A 21,606-nucleotide genomic window follows, 5' to 3' on the forward strand; every position below is an offset into this window, starting at 1 on the left:
CAGGGCTAGTTTTATTCACGAACTATATTCTTTGCTCAAAACCCTTTATACGGCGGTGGTAAAGGGGCGACAGGGAGAACCTAGTAATTTATCAGACACTGTTTTCGAAAAAATATATAAATTGCAAGTAATGAAAATAAAACATGTATATAATAAATAGAAAATTCAATGTGTTTTTTCAAATAACACTTTTATCTCATCTCGTGAATTGGGGAGAGTCATTGGGGAGAATCATATTCGGAACACGCTGGTGTAACTTAGAAAAACATGACATTGTCAGAGGGAAAAAAACACTCGGCATGAATAGCAAGTGTTTGTTTATCAAAGCAGTTGCAGTGTTGTCAAGAGGTCCCATGGTCGATGTCAAACAGACTCATTCATAAATATTGAGGTTTGAGTTTTCACTTGGCGCACATCTCTGATAGGCTGATATAATTGTCAGTCAATACTGATTGGTTAACCATCACACGTACAGTGATGATGGCGTAAGAGCATAAACAGTCAGTCACGTTTGAATTTGTTGTGATTTATTGTCAAAAAGAAAGAAAGTATTGCAATAGGTTCCGGTTTATGCATCATACAGTGTTATGGCAAATGTCCATTACATCTATCCTGAGCCTTTTCCAATATTAAATGTTTAAGATCCGGGGTAGAATAGGTCTTCAGCAACCCATGCTTGCCGTAAAAGGCGACTATGCTTGTCGTAAAAGGCGACTAACGGGATCGGGTGGTCAGGCTCGCAGGCTTGGATGATCCATGTCATCGATCCCAATTGCGTGGGACAAACAACAAACAAACAAACATAGGCTTCCACCTAACATGTTCTCTGTCCAGCATGCTGTGACAGTATTATCCTTCTGTTGTCATTACCTACTCATGTTATCTCATTCATGTATGCAATTGTTGTTACTGTTAATCCTCTACTGTCAATCAGCCACCTACTATATGTATTCTGTATAATGTTCCTCATTCAGTCTTGCTTGACAACGGTATAAGGGTCTATACCGAAACGTATAGTATTAAACAGTTGGGTACCCCTCAGTACTTTCGGCCATCGGAGCCGTGTCAATTTACACATGTTAGAGGGGTACACAAAGTACGTGATCTGGACTAGCAGCTGTCGGACTTTAATTTTTGTGGAAGCCTCGGTGGCTGAGTGGGTTAGATCGCCCGGATGGGATTCAACCCCAAATTTACGAGAATCTGTACTTTACTCAGAAAGTGTTACATTTGTTACATTTGACCACTTTCTAAATGGCATTGTGTGTTCATGTGATAATCTAGCTTTTTTAAGGTCCATCGTCGACAGATTTATATATGTCACTACCTTATAACTTAGTCTAGATAATATGGTCGAGATACTGCCCATGTGAAATATTTTACTCACTCACTCACTTTTAGCAAGAGTCGACTGGAGAAAATCAGGTGTTCGCACAGTGCGTCTTAGGTGGGCTAATGTCTGTAAACGTAAATGTCTGTTTTTGTAAAGTGTATGTGTGGACCAATTTATGTTTGTGTGGGCATATGCCTGTGTGTGTAAATAGTTAGTGGCTAAATGTCTGTGTTGACAAATTAATGTTTGTGTGGGCATATGCCTGTGTGTGTAAATAGTTAGTAGCTAAATGTCTGTGTTGACAAATTAATGTTTGTGTGGGCATATGCCTGTGTGTGTAAATAGTTAGTGGCTAAATGTCTGTGTTGACAAATTAATGTTTGTGTGGGCATATGCCTGTGTGTGTAAATAGTTAGTAGCTAAATGTCTGTGTTGACAAATTAATGTTTGTGTGGGCATATGCCTGTGTGTGTAAATAGTTAGTGGCTAAATGTCTGTGTTGACAAATTAATGTTTGTGTGGGCATATGCCTGTGTGTGTAAATAGTTAGTAGCTAAATGTCTGTGTTGACAAATTAATGTTTGTGTGGGCATATGCCTGTGTGTGTAAATAGTTAGTGGCTAAATGTCTGTGTTGACAAATTAATGTTTGTGTGGGCATATGCCTGTGTGTGTAAATAGTTAGTAGCTAAATGTCTGTGTTGACAAATTAATGTTTGTGTGGGCATATGCCTGTGTGTGTAAATAGTTAGTGGCTAAATGTCTGTGTTGACAAATTAATGTTTGTGTGGGCATATGCCTGTGTGTGTAAATAGTTAGTGGCTAAATGTCTGTGTTGACAAATTAATGTTTGTGTGGGCATATGCCTGTGTGTGTAAATAGTTAGTAGCTAAATGTCTGTGTTGACAAATTAATGTTTGTGTGGGCATATGCCTGTGTGTGTAAATAGTTAGTGGCTAAATGTCTGTGTTGACAAATTAATGTTTGTGTGGGCATATGCCTGTGTGTGTAAATAGTTAGTGGCTAAATGTCTGTGTTGACAAATTAATGTTTGTGTGGGCATATGCCTGTGTGTGTAAATAGTTAGTGGCTAAATGTCTGTGTTGACAAATTTATGTTTGTGTGGGCATATGCCTGTGTTGGTAAAAAGTGTGTGGATAAATGTCTGTACGTGCGGTTAAATGTTTGTGTGGGTAAATGTCTTCATGAGCAATTGTATGTTTGGACAAATGTCGAACGGCGTTAGGGTAACCCTTATGGTCAATTCGTTCGCCCGTCACGCTGACAGTCTTGATTCCAAAAACGGGCACTTGTGCGAAGCCCATTCGTGTTGTTTCCCCTCCGTGAAATGAGTGAGTTCGTGCTTTCAGAGGAGTAAATCAAAACGACTCGATTGTCTTTCGAAACAGATTCCATTAGGAGTAAAAGGCGAGAAAGAGGGTAATGAAAATTATGTAAAAGGATTTGTTTTGCAACGCCGCACTCAGCAATATTCCAGCTATATGACGGTGGTCTGTAAGTAATCGAGTCTGGACCAGACAATCAAGTGATTGACATCATGAACATAGATCCACGCAATTGGGACACGATAACATGCATCAACCAAGTCAGCTTGCCTGACGACCGATCCCATTAGTTGCCACTTACGACAAGCACTGTTGCCTTTTACGGTAAGCATGGGTTGCTGAAGACCTACTCTTCCCCGGATCTTTACGGGTCTTATGTAAAAGGATAACTAAAAGGATAACTGAAAACACTGGTGATGACGCCAGGTATATGGTGAAGTAGTTCGCAGGAATCTATGCTTGTCACCAAAGGGCATCGGGGTGTCAAGTTCTGTGACTTTTTCTGTGACTTGTCAATTTAAGTGTCAACGCAACCCAGCAATCAATCACTGGTCTGTCTGCTTCATACCGACCATTTCCAGGCCGCCATCCATTAATTGTAATATTGCAGACAAGCACATGCTGCACAGCCGAATTCACGTGGTATTGCAAGGCATTTTGGGGGGTAGGATACCACTTTTTTTAAAAAAGAAGAACCTACTAGCGGCGTTGAAGTGCACTAAAACATACCGGGTGTTCATATTTTATTCTTTAAGAATTTCTCCTGGAGTCCCCATAACAATTACAGATTACATTATGTGAAGTTTCTCCTTGGCCAGGAGACCAACGCCGTTGAGAGAGTCTTTCACCAAAACGAGTTCCTGCTATGCCTGTTCAGTGCAAGATGTCACTGTAGCAATGCCATGGTGTCTGGATTCAAGGTCATCCCTGTGACCGCGCCTTGACCCTTCCGGACAGACATTTGACACCTGGAATGGAATAATGACATCTATATACATACATCTATATATATCTATAACAGTACCACAAATGCAAAATATGTCTAAGTACAAATACCTAGATGTTGTTCGTAGTGTTGTTAGTCAAGGATGCCATGGACAACGATAACCTTGATGGTTTCTTTGTTTGTTGTTTAACGCCGCACTAGGCAATATTCCAGCTATACGACGTCGGTCTGTAAATAATCGAGTCTGGACCAGACAATCCAGTGATTGACATAATGAGCATCGATCTACGCAATTGAGACACGATGACATGTATCAACCAAGTCAGCAAGTCTCACCACCTGATCCCGTTAGTCGCCTCTTACGACAAGCATGGGTTGCTCAAAACAAATTCTAACTCGGCATCTTCATGAGACCTTGATGGTTTCAAGCAATATGATATTCTACTAAACCCAGACCTACAGTATACCTTCACAGACTCTGTCATGGTTATTCATGGAGTGCCTGAGTGCTGTGTACACCGTAGTAAACAGTAGTCCAGCTATATAACGCTGGTATGTGAACAAGCGATTATTGGCCAGACAAACCATTTACACGTTATTAACCAAGTCACTCATCTAGATCACCAATTTTTTTTCAGAATCTTACGATAAACGCCGGTAACTGGTTACCAATCTAAATACGCCCTCGGAAACCCGAAGTTGTTAATTCGCCGTTACTTGCAGGAGACTCGTGAAGATCCGGGTTAGAATTGGTCTTCAACAACCAATGTTTTCCGACAATAGATGATACTTATCTGCATCGGTCACATAATCTGCCGAGTCCTAGATGATTGCTCGTATGTCACGTGATTGCTCGTATGTCACGTGTTGACTCTGTGTGAGGTCACTGCACATTGTGATCATATGTTTAAAATGTTGGTTGGTTGGTTTGTTGTTTCCGAACTCAGCAATATTCCAGCTATATGACGGCGGTCTGTAAATAATCGAGTCTGGACCAGACAATCCAGTGATTAATATCATGAGCATCGATCCACGCACTTGGGATCGATGACAAGTATCAACCAAGTCAGCGAGCCTGACCACCCGATCCTGTTAGTCACCTCTTACGACAAGCATAGTCACCTTTTACGGCAAGCATGGGTTGCTGAAGACCTATTCTACCCCGGAATCTTCACGGGTCTCGCAGTAAGGAGGGGAGCAAAATTGGTGTTTATGGAGATGCCCACTTCTTGACTAAATCTCCTATCCCCATTTCCACATAGATGTTACATAGGAGGAAGTTTTTCACATATTGTTTTCTTTAGATAGCATTTTCTTTCTATTTTGAACCTTTGATGCTGGAGAACAAAACTTTGTATATTCATATGGTCACCACGTTAAGTGACCATTGCCCCACGGATCAAGAAATCAAGTTTTTCTTTAACTTTGAAGAGTTGGTGTACAACGTTAAAAACAGCTTATATTATTAGGAAATAAATTGAACTTGGATAATTTTGATATTACAAACATTCGAGCAAATTCGGTGAGTTTTGAGAGCCAACATGGAATAAATTCCTAAGTTTCTAGCTTGGGTTACTCGTGGCCTATAGCTTGTGTTTTAAAACTGTATACTTGATATTGTTATGCTCAAAAATGTTTCATAAATTGTTTTTAAATATCGTATGCTCAAATATGTTTCATAAATTGATTTTAAATATAACTTTGCATAAATAACTGAATTTTGAAAATGTTAACTTGGTCTCGTCGCTATATGGCTAATGTATGGAAATCTTTCAGGGCAATTATTTTTTTCGTTTTTTTCTCGATGCTATCTTGAAATTTCAAGATTCAGAAGTTCAAATTTCAAGATATTAAGTTGAAATTTCAAGATACTATCTTGTAATTTCAACTTAGTATCTTGAAATGTCAACTTATTATAATAAAATTTCAACTTTTGTATCTTGAAATTTCAACTTCTGTATCTTGAAATTTCAACTTAGAATCTTGAAATTTCAAGATAGTGTCTTGAAATTTCCACATAGTTTCTTGTAATTTCAATTCAGTATCGAGTTTAAAAAAAAAAAAAAAAAATGGTCCTGAGTTGCCGTAATGTATAATTCAACAGTTTATGTCTACCCTTATTACACGGAGACAATGCTTAAGGTTACACGTGGAACAAGTTACAATTTCTGGAACAAGGCAGAACATTGTGACCAGACTGTGGAAAATAGTCCGGTCACCTCCATCATGACAACTTCACTACCGAACACTACTACATAATGTATCGATATATAATAGTGTCCAAAAGAAACGATACCACCTGTTTGCAACGACATAAAAGAAAAACTAAACAATGCAGAAGTTTAGGATTGGTGTTATGCTTTTGAGAAATCCTTTCACGACATCTGTACAAAAATTTCATTTCAATAAAATCTGTACAACCAATATGACAAGCCTTTAAAGATGGGTGGGGTCGAAAAATGAACATTTCGTTAGAGCACTGATCACAGAAACAACGGGAAATGTCACGCCACACGTCTCAAAGTCAAGTCAGTAGCGGGTATGTCCACCGTGAGCATCAATACATGCCAGAACACGCCAACGGACTGATGACGTCAAACGTCTGATGACGTTGGGAGTGATGCGTTGCCATTCCTCGAGGAGACATGGTTCTAAGTCCTGGACGTTGACTGGAGGCACACGGCGACGTCGGATTTGCCGATCGAGGTGGTCCCATATGTGCTCGATGGGATTCATGTCCGGTGAACATGCGGGCCATGGCAAAACCTGTACGTTGGCGTTGGCAAGGAAGTTCTGTGTCAATCTTGCTGTGTGTGGCCTTGCATTGTCATGTTGGAAAAGGAGTCCACGAGGCTGTTGCTGAATAAAGGGCACCACAACAGGCCGTAGGATGTCATCAAGATAACGCTGTGCATTCAGGTTTCCACGAATTACGACAAGCATCGTTTTGACGTCACCACATATGCCACCCCAAACCATTAACCCTCCACCTCCAAACGGCCGGACCTGTTGGATACAGTTAGGCGCCAAACGTTCACCAAATCGTCGGTTTACAAGCTGCCGTCCATCGTTTCTGAAATGAGGAATCTGCTCTCATCAGAGAACATAACACGTGCCCAGTCCCGCCGTTGCCAACGTCGAACTCGCCTGGCCCAGATCAGTCTGTTGTTCCGGTGTCGAGGCGTCAGGAGCGGTCCGCGGTAGGGATGACGTGGCCGGATACCATACTGCCGTAGTCTCCTGTAGACGGTCTGTCGACTGATCCTCTGTCCCAGTGCTGTAGCCGCCGTGGACGTCGCTGTTACGGTGCGGTTCCTCAGGTGTATTACCCGGATGTAACGATCTTCACGGGGCGTGGTTACTCGTGGTCTTCCACTCCTAGGCCTGTCTGACGTCTGACCTGTCTGACGTAACCGCTGCATCAACATGGTGATAGTGATGCGTGCGCAGCCCAACCTTCTGGCGACGTCGACGTGTGACGCTCCTTGTTGGACCATTCCAACGGCTCTCTCTCTCTCGATGGCTGTCAAACGTGGCATATCTTGTGTTCTTTTTGTTGCTGTGATATCAACGTGTCTGATCAGCCGTTTTATACAGTTTTTATGCACGTGCAGAACATGCTAGAGAGGGAAATGTCACTTTCACGAAATTTACGTTTTTTCCCGGAAGTGATCACGTGTTCCCGGTATTTTTTATCGACTATGCTGTGTTTGGGATGTGCAATACGAATTGGCATGTTTTCATACTAGAAAATTCACTTAGTAAAAAACAATTTTGAAAATAAGTTGGTATCGTTTCTTTTGGACACTAGTTTATGTTCACCTCTCACAAGGTCACAGGCATGGCGAATAGCGTCCGAGTAAGTGTCTTTCAACCCTGAAGATACACAAAGCATTATGAACACGTGTCAAGGTCACCTGCATTGGAATTCAGGTAAACGTCAAGGTATATCAAGATGTAATGTTTGAGGTGAGGTGAGGTGAAATTGGGTTTAACGTCGCGTCCAAGATTATTGCACTTATATAGCGACGTGCATGTACGTGGGTGTGTTTGTGTGTACTAGTCCGGACTGATGCCGATTTATAGTGCTAGCTCACTGAGATACCATGCCGCAGTTTAACATGAATACCCCACTCAGACACAGTATACTGACTCCGAGCCGACCAGTCCTTGTTTTAGCCCCTTATTGCCGAGCGCCAGACAGGGTAACAACAAATACCATTTTTTAACGTCTTTTGGTATGACGCGGCCGGGGATCGAACCCCGGACCTTCCGTTCTCCGGTACGTACTTAGTACACAAATTGAAATTTTATCAAATCTCAATACAATCAGATGTTTTACTCCTATAGGGTACTTCTCTGCATGAAGAATATAAGGAAATCTCCATAGGGGGGTGCGGCTGGAGAACTTTTATTTGATTGTTTAACGCTGCATTTCCAGCTATATGTCGACAGTTGGTAAATAATCGAGTCTGGACCAGACAATCCAGTGGTTGACATTATGAGCATCGATCTACGATATTGGGATACGATGACATGCATCAACCAAATCAACGAGTCTGACGACCCCATCCCGTTAGCCACCTCTTACGACATCTTCCCGAGGCAAGGGAGTTAACTGACTACAAAAGTCTAGTTTCCACCCCTGCCGAACTAGGCTGGAATTCCTGGGCTCGATCGTAGCGCCACCAGTGGCTATTACGAGTTATGTCCCTTATATGCCCCTCCTATGTACCAATCAAATTCCATCTAACGTATCACTTGCATTTGTTTCAAACAAAATGGCGGCGCCCAGTCAAGACGATCTGATCGATAATAAAGATCTATATTGTGATAAAACGGGTCTTACATCGCGAAGTGCATCAAATCACGCGAGCACCGTAACATGAAAAGATTAGTTAAATATCTGCTGACTACAAGTTGGTGGTGCACATGCTTTGCAAATCCTGCAATCGACCGAAATCTGCATAACAGTTACGAACCGATTTACAATTTCGATTTCGTTGCGCGATTTTGATTGGACTATGCATAGACTCGTTAGTCCAGCCAAAATGTAACTCCATAATACCAGCCTAATTCGGCAAGGGGGGAAACTGGACTTTTGTAGTCAGTTAACTCCCGTGCCTCGGGAAGATGCTTACGACAAGCATGGTCGCCTTTTAGGGCAAGCATGGGTTGCTGAAGACCTACTCTACCCCGGTTTCTAATGAGTCAATCAGCGTCAAGACCTCACTAACTCACTTACTTTCTACATAGCTTCGTGGGACTAGTGATCCATTCATTCATATAATTTCCCGGGGTAGAATAGGTCTTCAACAACCATGCTTGCCATAAAAGGCGACTATGCTTGTCGTAAAAGGCGACTAACGGGATCGAGTGGTCAGGCTCGCTGACTTGGTTGATGCATGTCATCGTATGCCAATTGCGTGGATCGATGCTCGTGCTGTTAATCACTGGATTGTCTGGTCCAGACTCGATTATTTACAGACCGCCGTCATATAGCTGTAATATTGCTGAGTGCGGCGTCAAACAACAAATAAACAAACAAACGCTCACACTTTAACCCAGTCAGACATGCTGGGTACTTACATACAAAACAAAGGAGAAAGCCCTTCCCAAGTCTTGATGTAGAGCCAACGCTAAACACATACGTGACGTCGCCGCTGGGAAACTCAAAATTTTTGTTTATGTCGTTACTGGTGACGTTGACCTGGGATGTTCCATTCATGAAAAATATTATGTCGGATGTAGTGTCAACTTCTGCAGCCAGAAAAGTGATCCTAAGTTTTTTGCGTGGCTTTGCAACAAATACCATCTGGTGATATGATTGTGTGGCTGGGTAATCCCATGGGAAATACTCATGCGATTTTATGACACCATCCTTCTTCGTCAAACTGATCGGAGAAAACAGCAAAATCTTATCTGCAAAAGATTAAGTTAAAAGTTAACTACAACTACTACTGATTCTACTATTACTACTCCAACTGCTTCTACTACTACTGCTACTACCACTACTGCTTCGACTAATACTGCTACTACTACAACTACTACTGGTTCTTCTACTACTGCTACTATTACTACTACCACTACTACTACTACTACCACTACCACTACAACTACTACTATTACTACTACTACTGCTACTTCTACTACCACTATCATTATTACTACTATTTTTACTACTACTGCTACTACTACCACTACTGCTACCACTACTTCCACTATCAGTACTCCTACTACTACTACTTCTACTACTACCACTACTACTATTACTGCCACTACTACTACAACAACTAATACTACTTCTACTAGTACTACTACTAGTACTACGTCTACCACTGCTACTACTACCATCACTACTTCTACTACTACCACTGCTACTACTACTTCTACTACCAGATACTACTACTACTGCTGCTGCTACCACTACCACTACCTTTACAAAGATGCAGTACAATTCTACTGTCAAGAAGGTTGCTAAGGAACCAACCATATATTTTCTGGTTGATTGTTCTTACAGAGATATACGCACGCACGCACACCGACACACACACACACACACACACACACACACACACAAACCGAATAGTTCATGGTTCTTTCTTAATACTCGTATATTGAATTACTCGATTCAGTGAGAAATGCTGAGAGATGAAACGAGATTTCGTTATTCTTAGTAACTTACTTCTTTTAACACACAAGGCTCTTGCTGAGATAACACGTGGCCTGACGTTAGCACAGTTTCCATTTATGTTGAGTATATTTGGCTGCTCCTTGTTGAGGGGGAAACTGCATTTAGGATTCCAGTAACAAGATTCAGCAACTGTTCTCAGAACTTCCTGTTGCAGACCGGAGCACGTGACCACACCACGACAGTTTCCATTGGTCGTGTTAGAGCTCCTTACATCGACGTAAAACATGGAACTCCTCTTCTTACATTTAAACTCAAGTTGTTTCTCGGTGTTTGGGTACTGGCGGCAACGACTTTCACAAAATGCTGAAACATTTATAAAGATTACTACAGGAGTGTATGACAGGTGACATATAGCTTACAACAAGTTATATCAAACCGTATCTAACGAGCGAAAGCCTGGTTGGTTGGTTTGTTGTTTTACGCCACACTCAGCAATATTCCAGCTATGTGACGGCGGTCTGTAAATAATCGAGTCTGGACCAGACAATCCATGCATCAACCAAGTCAGCGAGCCTGATCACCCGATCCCGTTAGTCGCCTCTTACGACAAGCATGGTCGCTTCTTACGGCAAGCATGGGTTGCTGAAGACCTATTCTACTCCCGATCTTCCTGGTCGCGAAAGCCTGGCTAGATGAATGGTATATGACACACACGAATGCGGCTTAGTATTTTTACATACCCTAAACCCATTGAGGTTGGGGTTGGCAAAGAGAACCCTTTTCGTACCCCCAAATTGGTCGCTTTTAATTATATATGCTTCTGTTCACCTCGCTGTGAATTGGTATTCGACAGGACATGTTAAGGTGACTTTAAACCTTATAACGCCTCCAAAGGACCTTTGTTGTATACATCCCATGGAGCTGAGAATGAAATTTAAATGCACTTCGATCTATTCATAAGGGTAATAATGTAACGCTTTCAGTATGCATGTTTCAATGGTTTGCTTTGGCACATTTTGAATATTTGATATACATTATGATATGTTATATTACACTTTATTAAAGAAATAAACGACGAGGGGCAGTTGTGTATCGTACAATAAAACACTGCAGTGTTTGTTTACAAGTGCAGAAATGTTACTGCTAAAAGTAAAGAAATATCTTCGTTTTGCAACAGTCGGTGGCAGTTTTAAAGTCAACAGTCAACATGTCCATCGAACAACTGATCTTATCGGTTGAAATCTGTGAACAACTTATTTTTTTCTGGAATAAATTATCTTTTTAAAAGAAACTATCAGCCCCCACCCTTCCTCCAAGGATATCAAATGGCCCGTTCCACGGTGAGAGAATACTGTTTAACGAGTAATATTCCAACTAAATGATGTGAAAAGGCAAAACAAACCAGTGGTTGACAGCGTAAGCATCTATACGCCATCGAAGTAATATTACACACAATCAACCAGTTTGCACTGATCCATTGTAACCATTCTATCCAATGTGTAGAACCGCCTCCGTGGTCTAGAGGTAGAGCGTCCGCCCGGAGAATGGAAGGTCCGGAGTTCGATCCCCGGCCGCGTCATACCAAAAGACGTTAAAAGATGGTACTTGTTGTTACCCTGTCTGGCGCTCGGCAATAAGGGGCTAAAACAAGGACTGGTCGGCTCGGAGTCAGTAATCTGTGTCTGAGTGAGGTATTCATGTTAAACTGCGGCATGGTATCTCAGTGAGCTAGCACTATAAATCGGCATCAGTCCGGTCTAGTGCAAGCAGCCACACACACACGTGCATGCACGTCGCTATATAAGTGCAATAATCTTTGACGCGACGTTGAACCCCATTTCACCTCACCTCGCCAATTTGTAGAACAAGCATTAGTGCTTTCTCCTGCCAAGCTTTCTCCTTGGTCACTTCCAGAAAAATAGCGAATCCCACAAGAGTGACTGGTGGAACGTGTACGTGCGAGTGATCATATATTTAATATCAAAGTCGAATGTGAGATTATATTATTCTCCATTATTTTTTTATCATTATAAATGAGCAATTTTGTTAACAATGTTAAAATAATTACTATCGATCAGATGCTGGATGGCTTCTTTTAGGGCAAAAAAACATCCATATATCTTTTAGGCCTCTGTCACCGCTTGAAGATCGCCGGTTGTGGCGTTACTGTCTTGGCTTCAAATTCTAAAGGCTTAAATATGTATGTGAATAATTAAATGTTTGTTTTTAAATTTGGTGTGATGCTATTATAAACTAACATTATTGAAGGCTCTGTCTAGGGGGGTTAAAGTATCGTAAAATTACTGTCCCCCTGTCTGACACGTAATCCTATCATAATGGAAGTAACTAGTGTTTTTAAGCCAACTCAATTCCGAGCATTTTTTTATATTGGCTAGCATTATGCTCAAACACCAGTGGCTAAAGTGATGACGTAAATCCTGCTGGGGTATCATGCAGGAAGCAGAGGTACTGTAAGTCCCCATGATCCCCAGCGACGTGGCCTAGCTTTGGTTACTGTATCAATGATATTGTTATGCTCAAATTTGTTTCATCAATTGTTTATAAATATAATATACTAAAATATGTTTCGTACCATGTGTTTAAATATAACTTTGCATAAATGACTGAATTGTTAATATTCACTTGGACTCGTCGCTATATCGCTTGAATAATGCCGATGCGACGTTAAATTTTAACTCACTCACTCTAAAGGCGCCGCAATTCATTGTGCGGCTTGGCTTGACCGTGCCCGAAACGTGTAACCGTCGTTTCGAACCCCAGATTTGCCCTGATTTGTTTCTGTACCTCATCCTTCCTCGTCGCCTTCACCAATGTGGAGACCCGAGAAGATTCTCGGGTAGAATAGGTCTTTAGCAACCCATGCTTGCCGTAAAAGGTGACTATGCTTGTCGTAAGAGGTGACTAAAGGGATCGGGTGGTCAGGTTCGCTGACTTGGTTGATGCATGTCAACGATCCGAATTGCGTGGATCGATGCTCATGATATTAATCATTGGATTGTCTTGTCCAGACTCGATTATTTACAGACCGCCGTCATATAGCTGGAATATTGCTGAGTGCGGCCTTAAACAACAAACCAACCAACCAAACTTATTGCGAAACTCGCCTCATGACGATTAATAGTGCATGACGATTAATAGTGACAAAACATCTCCACAAGACAAGAGGTATGATTTGCAACATTCCAATAGTTAACTTTCCCTTTATGTCAAACGTAACTCAGTGTCACTTGGTTGATTGACTTCTCACGAGTCAAAGGATTACCACCAGCGGAAGTGTATTGTCCGGGTAAGTGAGACAATTTTTTGTGCATTTCAGTGTATTGTGTATGAAAATGACCGTCCGGTTCCGGAAACTGAATTTCCGTATATACGGGTAAATTTATATAGTAATTATTTCGTTTTGAATGAAAATCGTCTGGGAACCGAGGTTTCCGGATATCTGAAGTCTGAATAAGCTGTTGCTGTAGCTGGAGTGCGGCGTTAAACAACAAACCAACCAACCAATCACCAATGTGGTAAACATCTGAGACCCGCTTCACTTCACTTTCCTGTCAGGTCAAGCTAACTCGTCGTCATAGTACTGAAATAGTGTTCAAAGTGGCGTTAAACTAAACCCACTCACGCACTCAAAGCTTGACACTATAACAATTTCGTCTGCTGAATAACGAAACGAGCATTCGGCGCTTCTCGCAACTTCGGTATTTGAAATTCGATTACGCGTGATGTCACACGGGAGGCTGTGAGATGTGGACTCAGGGGAGACGACTCGTACAGCCGTAGCGTACTTGATTGTTGTCTTCCATGCTCTGATGATTGAAGAGACCTGCTTTATTTAAGCTGCTATTCCTATTTTCATTCTGTTAGAATGCACACACATCACTGAGAAACCTGGCTGTGAGATCTTGTTTGATGGATATATATTTATTCAGGTGTTTAATGTTAATCTCCTTTAAACATCAAATCGGCTTTTGTATGACATAATAATAATGTTTATTACCATGGATATTGTCGAATGAAAGGTCCGTTTCAATGCTAAATACAATTACACCCGTTAACGCACGTGCAACACAAATTGTGACGTCAAAATTTTGTGTATACACAGGAACATTAAATTTTGGTGCTGCACGTTCAGTTTGAACTGGTTCTTTGTCTTATTTACGTTGCGTCATTCGTGTATGTGAAGAGGGACTATCGATACCAACTTATGTCAGTCTAATCATTGGTAATCATGAAATCATTTTGTTAATATTTCGTGACATTTTAAACTGCGGTTGACACTGGTTATTATTAATTTCATGATGCATAATGTCTGAATCTGGCTTTCGATTTGGTATTTCGACTCTGCTGAGAGCCTGGTGATTTTGCACATGACCGGTAATATATGCCATATTTTAGATGAAATTAAAAAAAACCCAGAAATCTGGTCTTGCACATTTAAAATTTAAATGAATTGAAAAACTCGTATTAATTTTAATCAACACCGAGCGTTTCCTAGTTGAATTGTGACAAAACATATAACTTTCAAGAAAAAGTTTATACATCATTTATCGAATTGGCAACTGTATTCTCACAAATCACGGTCTGCCATGTGGTCTAAGGCCCAACACTTTCCTATGTAGAGTTGTGTCCCTTAGAATGCCCTATTGTCGTGGGTTCGAATTCCTGTTCTAAAGTCATCAGCACCATACCCGTGCGACTAACGGGATCAGTTGTCAGGCTCGCTGACTTGGTTTATGCATGTCATAGATCCTTATTGCGTGGATCGATGCCCATGATATTAATCACTGGATTGTCTGGTCCAGACTCGATTATTTACAGACCGCCGTCAAATAGCTGTAATATTGCTGAGTGTGGCGTTAAACAACCAACCAAAATAACCCTTTAAACGTTCGGGGTCGGTCGGGTAGCCTAGCGGTTTAAGCGTTCGCTCGTCACGTCTAAAACCCGGGTTCGATTACCGACATGGGTACAATGTGTGAAGCCCATTTATTGTGTCCCCCGCCGTGATATTGCTGGAATAGTGCTTAAAGCGGCGTAAAACCATACTCACTCACCCACGTTAAACGTTCCTCCGACAGCAAACTGACTCCCCGTTATATAACTGAAATATTTTAAAAACCAAATCACTAACTCACTGGTGATACGATCCAAATATCCGTTATCTATGATCAGGTTTAACAAACATTCACATAATTTTAAAACCGCAAACCTAATTTCAAATGTCCCTATGGTTACAACATGGTAAGAGTCAGAATAGACTATTTGAATAAAAGCGAGTTCAATATGAGAAATCACAATTATTCTAAAATATTTATATTCTCAGAATGGGACTGAATGAAATCACTTTTTAAAAACACGAAAGCAGTAAATTAGCATATTAAAAACCCACGTGTGCATTATATAATTTTTTGAAAGATACACGCTCTTATCCTCACACAAATATCGATAGCTTCGACCTTGGGACGCACAACTAGTTTCCTGTTCAGTCAAAGTAAATCATATCTCTCACTATACGAGGAAACTGGGATGAGGAAGTAGAATGTGGAGACACCAGCTTATCCTCATGCAAGTCACGATAAGGGATGGAAAATAGAGAGCAACGTACCTGTGACTACCCAGAAATTGCAGCTCAACACCCATACCCATATAAGGGCATTTGCCTCCTCGCATCGCATGGTTTTCCTGTAGGTGTGTACGAGGCTGTGCAAAATGTTTCCTCTCTCACAAACCTAAATAAATACCCACTTATTTATGCGTCCCCTTTACTTACATCACAGAAATGTAATCAGATACGTTGGGAGAATTCATGTTAGTTTTATCAGTGGCACATATGTCGGAAAAAACTCTAAAATCTCGTCCCGTTTATTTTCGTACATGGCATTTTGTCAATTTTGTTTGAACTAAATACTGTCATATCTCAGAGCTGTGGTGATAACCGCGTCATATCGCTTAATGCCTCTGTGGGGTGTTGATATGAAGGTGTTAAGTCTACAAAATGTCTCATCATCGCTCTGGAGTTCCCCTTGTCTAGGTTATTATCAGCAACGGAACAGCTTGTGTTTCAGGGCAGGGTACGGATGGGTACACATATATACAGTATTTTTGTGTGAGTGGATGTTATGTGAGTGAGTGAGTATGGTTTTACGCCGCTTTTAGCAATATTCCAGCAATAGGGACACCAGAAATGGGCTTCACACATTGTACCCATGTCGGGAATCCAAACCGGGTCTTCGGCGTGACGAGCTAACGCTTTCACCACTAGGCTACCCGACCGCCCCTGGATGTTATGTGTGTTATGTAGATACGAACGCGTTTGTGACACGTGAAGATCCGGGTAGAATAGGTATAGGAACCCATGCCTGCCGTAAAAGGCCCCTATGCTTGTCGTAAGAGGCGACTAAAGATATCGGGTGGTCAGGCTCGCTGATTTGGTTGATGCATGTCATCGTATCCCAACTACGTGGATCGATGCTCATGATGTCAATCACTGGATTGTCTGGTCCAGACTTGATTATTTACAGACCGCCGTCATAATCTCTGGAATTTTGCTGAGTGCGGCGTTAAGCAACAAACAAACACATCGTACTCACATGATACACCCGACACACTCAAACCGAACAGATGATTGCGTCCAAGATTATTGCACTTATATAGCGACGTGCATGCACGTGTGTGTGTGGCTGCTTGTACTAGACCGGACTGATGCCGATTTATAGTGCTAGCTCACTGAGATACCATGCCGCAGTTTAACATGAATAAATAGCATGAATAACGTGAATAGTTCTACTGTATTAATGTGGGTATGGTTACATCTGGGAAAACCAATGTTGCTTAGAGAATCATGCCATGTTCATATCGAAAATAAGGAAGACGCTTTTTGACATGTACTTTCAAACATGGAGATCCACTGTAGATGTTTCTAGCAAATGCGAATATTATAGATATTTTAAAATGCAAATATGCGCAGAAAAATGTTTAATTGATGTAAATATGAGAAAATGCAGAATATCATTAACACAATTTAGATGCAGCTCACACAGGTTAATGGTTGAAGTTGGCAGGCACAACAAAATACCCAAATGTTTAAGATTATGTAAACAAGGTTCTTTAAATGTTGTCGAAGGTGAATTTCATTTTCTACTTGTATGTTGTAAATATGATAATTTAAGGAAAAAATATATTGAACAGAAATACTATGTACATCCAAATAAATACAAGTTTATCTCTTTAATTTCACATGTGAGCAAAACGGCTATACAAAATCTCTCTCTCCTTATATATCATGCCATGGTATTAAGAAATGAATCCTTGTAACATTCCTAACCGCTTCCAAATTGTCATGTATTCTGATAGCACATGAATACCTCACTCAGACACAGTATACTGACTCCGAGCCGACCAGTCCTTGTTTTAGCCCCTTAATGCCGCGCGCCAGACAGGGTTACAACAAGTACCATCTTTTAACGTCTTTTGGTATGACGCGGCCGGGGATCGAACCCCGGACCTTCCGCTCTACGGGCGGACGCTCTACCACTAGACCACGGAGGCGGTCCAAATGGAGTGGGTATTCACACAAGATACATACTTTGTTAGTCACAATACACATTTCAATGTAGCCTAGTGGTTAAAGCGTACGTTCGTCACACCGAAGACCCGGGTTCCAATCCCGACATTGGTACAATGTGTGAAGCCCATTTCTCGTGTTACCCGCCGTGATATTGCTTAAAGCGGCGTAAAACCATACTCACTCACTTACTTCAATGTATAGAACATGATATAGGATCGATATTATCTATTCACAGCAGAATTACACGAGGATATTTAAAATATGCACAATGGTATAAAGTTAAAATAGTGCACAAACTTGTAGGTATTGCCAAAGGTACATGTAATTGCGCGCAGTAAAGTATAGTACAGGTTGCTTACCTGGGTGAATAAACACGAATTTATTCAGAAAGGATATGACATATGGATGAACGACTTCTTTATTACAGTGAGTGAGTGAGTTGAGTTTAACGCCGCTTTTAACAGCATTCCAGTTATATCATGGCGTATCAACTTAATGTGGGAGGAAAGCCCGATGTGATGCAGGTCTCAGGCGTTTACCACTTCGGTGAAACCCACGAGCACGGGTATGGTGCTGACAAACCTAGAAACATAATGGGGGTGAACCGGGATTCGAATCCAAAGTCATAGGTTTTTGGCGTGCCCAAGGGCCGCAACTCTGCACAGCGAATCGCGGCGCCTTAGACGACTGGGCCACCCGTGCCCCCTTCTTTATTACAGTTAGGACCGACGTTTTGGTGTAGGTTCTAACACCGTTATCATAATTTCTGTGATAATGGCCTAAGAACATACACCAAAACGTCGCTCCTAATTGTAATACAGAAGTTGTTCATCCATATATCTTATCCTTACTTTTTACTCTCACTTCTAAATGCCTCTCAAAGAAGTTACGGTTTAATTAGTCAGCCGCAGCGTCATGTGTGACTGTCGTCCGTATTTACACCTGATCTAGCAATAGAGACATATTATATTCTGAGCTAGGAATAGATGGTAAAGGTGCTTGTGAGTGAAGTTTAGTACATGTATGTAGAGGTACAGCTGATCAGTATATGCCACGGATGTGTACGTGGTAAGTGTGATGTCATGAGTGAGTGAGTGAGTCGGGTTTAATGCCGCTTTTAACAGTTATATCGCGGCGTGTCAGATTGATGTGGGAGGAAAGTCCGAAGTGATGCCGGTCGCAGACGTTTACCACTTCGGTGAAACCAACGAGCACGAGTATAGTGCTGACAAACCTAGAAACATAATGGGGGCGAACCGGGATCCCAACCTTCAGCAACCAACGCTTGTCTTAAAAGGCGTCTATGCTTGTCGTAAGAGGCGACTAACGGGATGGGGTGGTCCACCTCGCTGACTTGGTTGATGCATGTCATCGATCCCAATGGCGTCACTGGATTGTCTGGTCCAGACTCGATTATTTACAGACCGCCGTCATATAACTGGAATATTGAGTGCGATAAACAACTTTACTCGATTTCCAAGAATTTTACTGATGTTCGTTTTATTTTTGATGCGACATTAAATTTTAACTCACTCGCTTTACTGATGTCATATCATTGCGCATACTCAGAAGCCCTAAGCCAACTATAGATGACAATGTAGAATTCTAGATGAATTTCTAGTGTACGTCTTACTAGAACCGAATATAAGTTGTGTAACACGCATGTTAAAATTTTGATAATATAAATATTCAAACAGCTATGGTTATTTCCGTCCTGGAGGACTCACAATAGAAAATAATCGAGTCATGACAAGACAATCCAGTGATTGATATCATGATAATCGATTCAGGCAATTGGGATGCGATGACATTCATCAACCAAGTCAGCGAGCATGACCACATGATTCCGTTAGTCGCCTCTTACGACAAACATGGGTTGCTGAAGACCTCTTCTACCCTTGATCTTAACGTGTCTATTGAACCATACACTCTTCACAAAAAGACACGCACAGGTAGTATGTTGTTCATGAACCTGACTACACAAAACATCCGGTATATAGATTGGATATATGTTATTTGAAAATGTTGGTAGCCTGATATTCAAAAAACGGTGCGTCAAAACGCAGCCATTGCTGATTTTCGATGTCTGAAACGGCATTGTTTTCACAAATGTCACGGGGGAAAACAGTAAAGCAAAATGCTCGTGCAAGTTATGCTATTCGTAACTTGTGGTTATGGACATAAAAAGGTAAGCATAAGCCAATAATTTGTCATTCAGTTGTCACACATTTTTCTAGTTCGAAAATGCCGAGACTCAGAGCTGCCGATCGGAACATCGCCAAATGATGTATCCAAAGAGGGAAATCGCAGTCTTCTGTTGCACGCCACTTCAATGTCCACCACAGCAACATTTGCCGCCTTTGTGACCGATACACACACTTCAATTCAACCGTCCGACCAAGAGTTACCACCACGGCACAGGATCGCTACATTCGACTGTTCCACCTACGTCATCCCAATGCCACAGCTACAGAGACTGCAGGATGCATCCTGGTTTGGGGAGGATATCGGACTAGGCTGTCAGGAACCATCTTCGCGAGGCTGGAATCCGAACCAGAAGACCAGTTATCGTCTCTGTTTTGCAATAGATCCATCGACAGCGACGCTTGCCATAGCGCCCTATCTTACAGCCATGGGATTTGATAAACCGGAGACGAGTGTGGTTTAGCATGAATCACGACTTCTTCTTCACCGACTAGTGGAAGACAACATGTTTATCGTCATCGAAATGAGCGTTTTGCCCCACATTGTGTACGTGAATTCGACAATTTCGGTGGCGGTAGTGTCATGGTATGGGGGGCCATATCCTACACCACGAGATCTGACTTGGTTGTGGTTCAGGGAAATTTGACAGCACATCGCTACATGAGTCAAATTCTTCAACCTTACCTTCTTCCAATCATTGACCGCCACAGGGAGCTGTTTCAAGAGGACAACGCTCCACTGCACACGGCTCGTTTCACGGTAGACTACCTTCATAATGCCAACATCAACGTCTTGTCCTGGCCGTCGGGATCTCCAGATCTCAACCCAATCGAACACCTCTGGGGTGAACTCGGTCGACGTGTACGTTAACGTCAGAACACACCGCAGATACTCCCACAACTGGCCAGCGCGATACAAGCAGAATGGCCCTGAATTCCGCAGTACAGAATTCGTACACTTATCCAGTCAGTGCCGAGGTGAGTCGTGATTGCTGCCAGGGGCGGTCACACGAGATACTGAGTTCAGCGCAACCTTGTGGCCTTATGTGACCTGATAATGAACAGTTTTCAATGTCTTTGTACAACGACAACATGTGACTATCGAGCCCCAAAATTTCATATTTGTATCTATGATATGGAATTAAATATACCGACTTTATTTGGTACAGTACATGTACTAAAAATCCACATGTGCGTTTCTTTTTTTGAAGAGTGTATGTGTTGTATAATAGATGTAGTTAGAAATATGCTTGTTGAACCTATACCTATATGTATTGGGTTATTAATGTCGTTAAAATAATATGTGGCTGACCCCAGATTGGTTTCTTAAAACATATACGAGTGATTATATAACTTATACAATGCATGTTTAACCCAAATACATGTAGATAGGGATTATTCTTGTTGAAGTTTTATGTGTTGTATAATAAATCTCGTTAAGGACAGTGTTGTTGAAACTATATGTGTCGTATTGACAAAAATAACGTTTGTCGTTCAGGATAATGCATATAATACATGTCGTTAAAAATAATGCTTGTTAAACACAAAAGTGTTGT

At 41.5% G+C, this 21,606-nt stretch overlaps 1 protein-coding gene across 1 annotated transcript; it reads right to left on the minus strand.

Moving 5' to 3' along the window:
- Positions 1 to 3,369: 3,369 nt before the first annotated feature.
- On the minus strand, positions 3,370 to 16,002 carry LOC139459852 (uncharacterized). The gene is made up of 5 exons (XM_071241560.1): positions 15,885 to 16,002; positions 10,310 to 10,621; positions 9,214 to 9,546; positions 7,447 to 7,500; positions 3,370 to 3,646 (listed from the first exon to the last, which is right to left on the minus strand). The coding sequence occupies exons 1-5, from the start codon at positions 15,952 to 15,954 to the stop codon at positions 3,600 to 3,602; spliced, it is 816 nt and encodes a 271-aa protein (XP_071097661.1). The 5' UTR covers positions 15,955 to 16,002; the 3' UTR covers positions 3,370 to 3,599.
- Between the last annotated feature and the right edge of the window lie 5,604 nt (positions 16,003 to 21,606).

The sequence above is a fragment of the Haliotis cracherodii genome, unplaced genomic scaffold, assembly GCF_022045235.1.
Source record: "Haliotis cracherodii isolate W230 unplaced genomic scaffold, xgHalCrac1.p SCAF_13, whole genome shotgun sequence".
Taxonomy (NCBI): Eukaryota; Metazoa; Mollusca; class Gastropoda; order Lepetellida; family Haliotidae; genus Haliotis; species Haliotis cracherodii.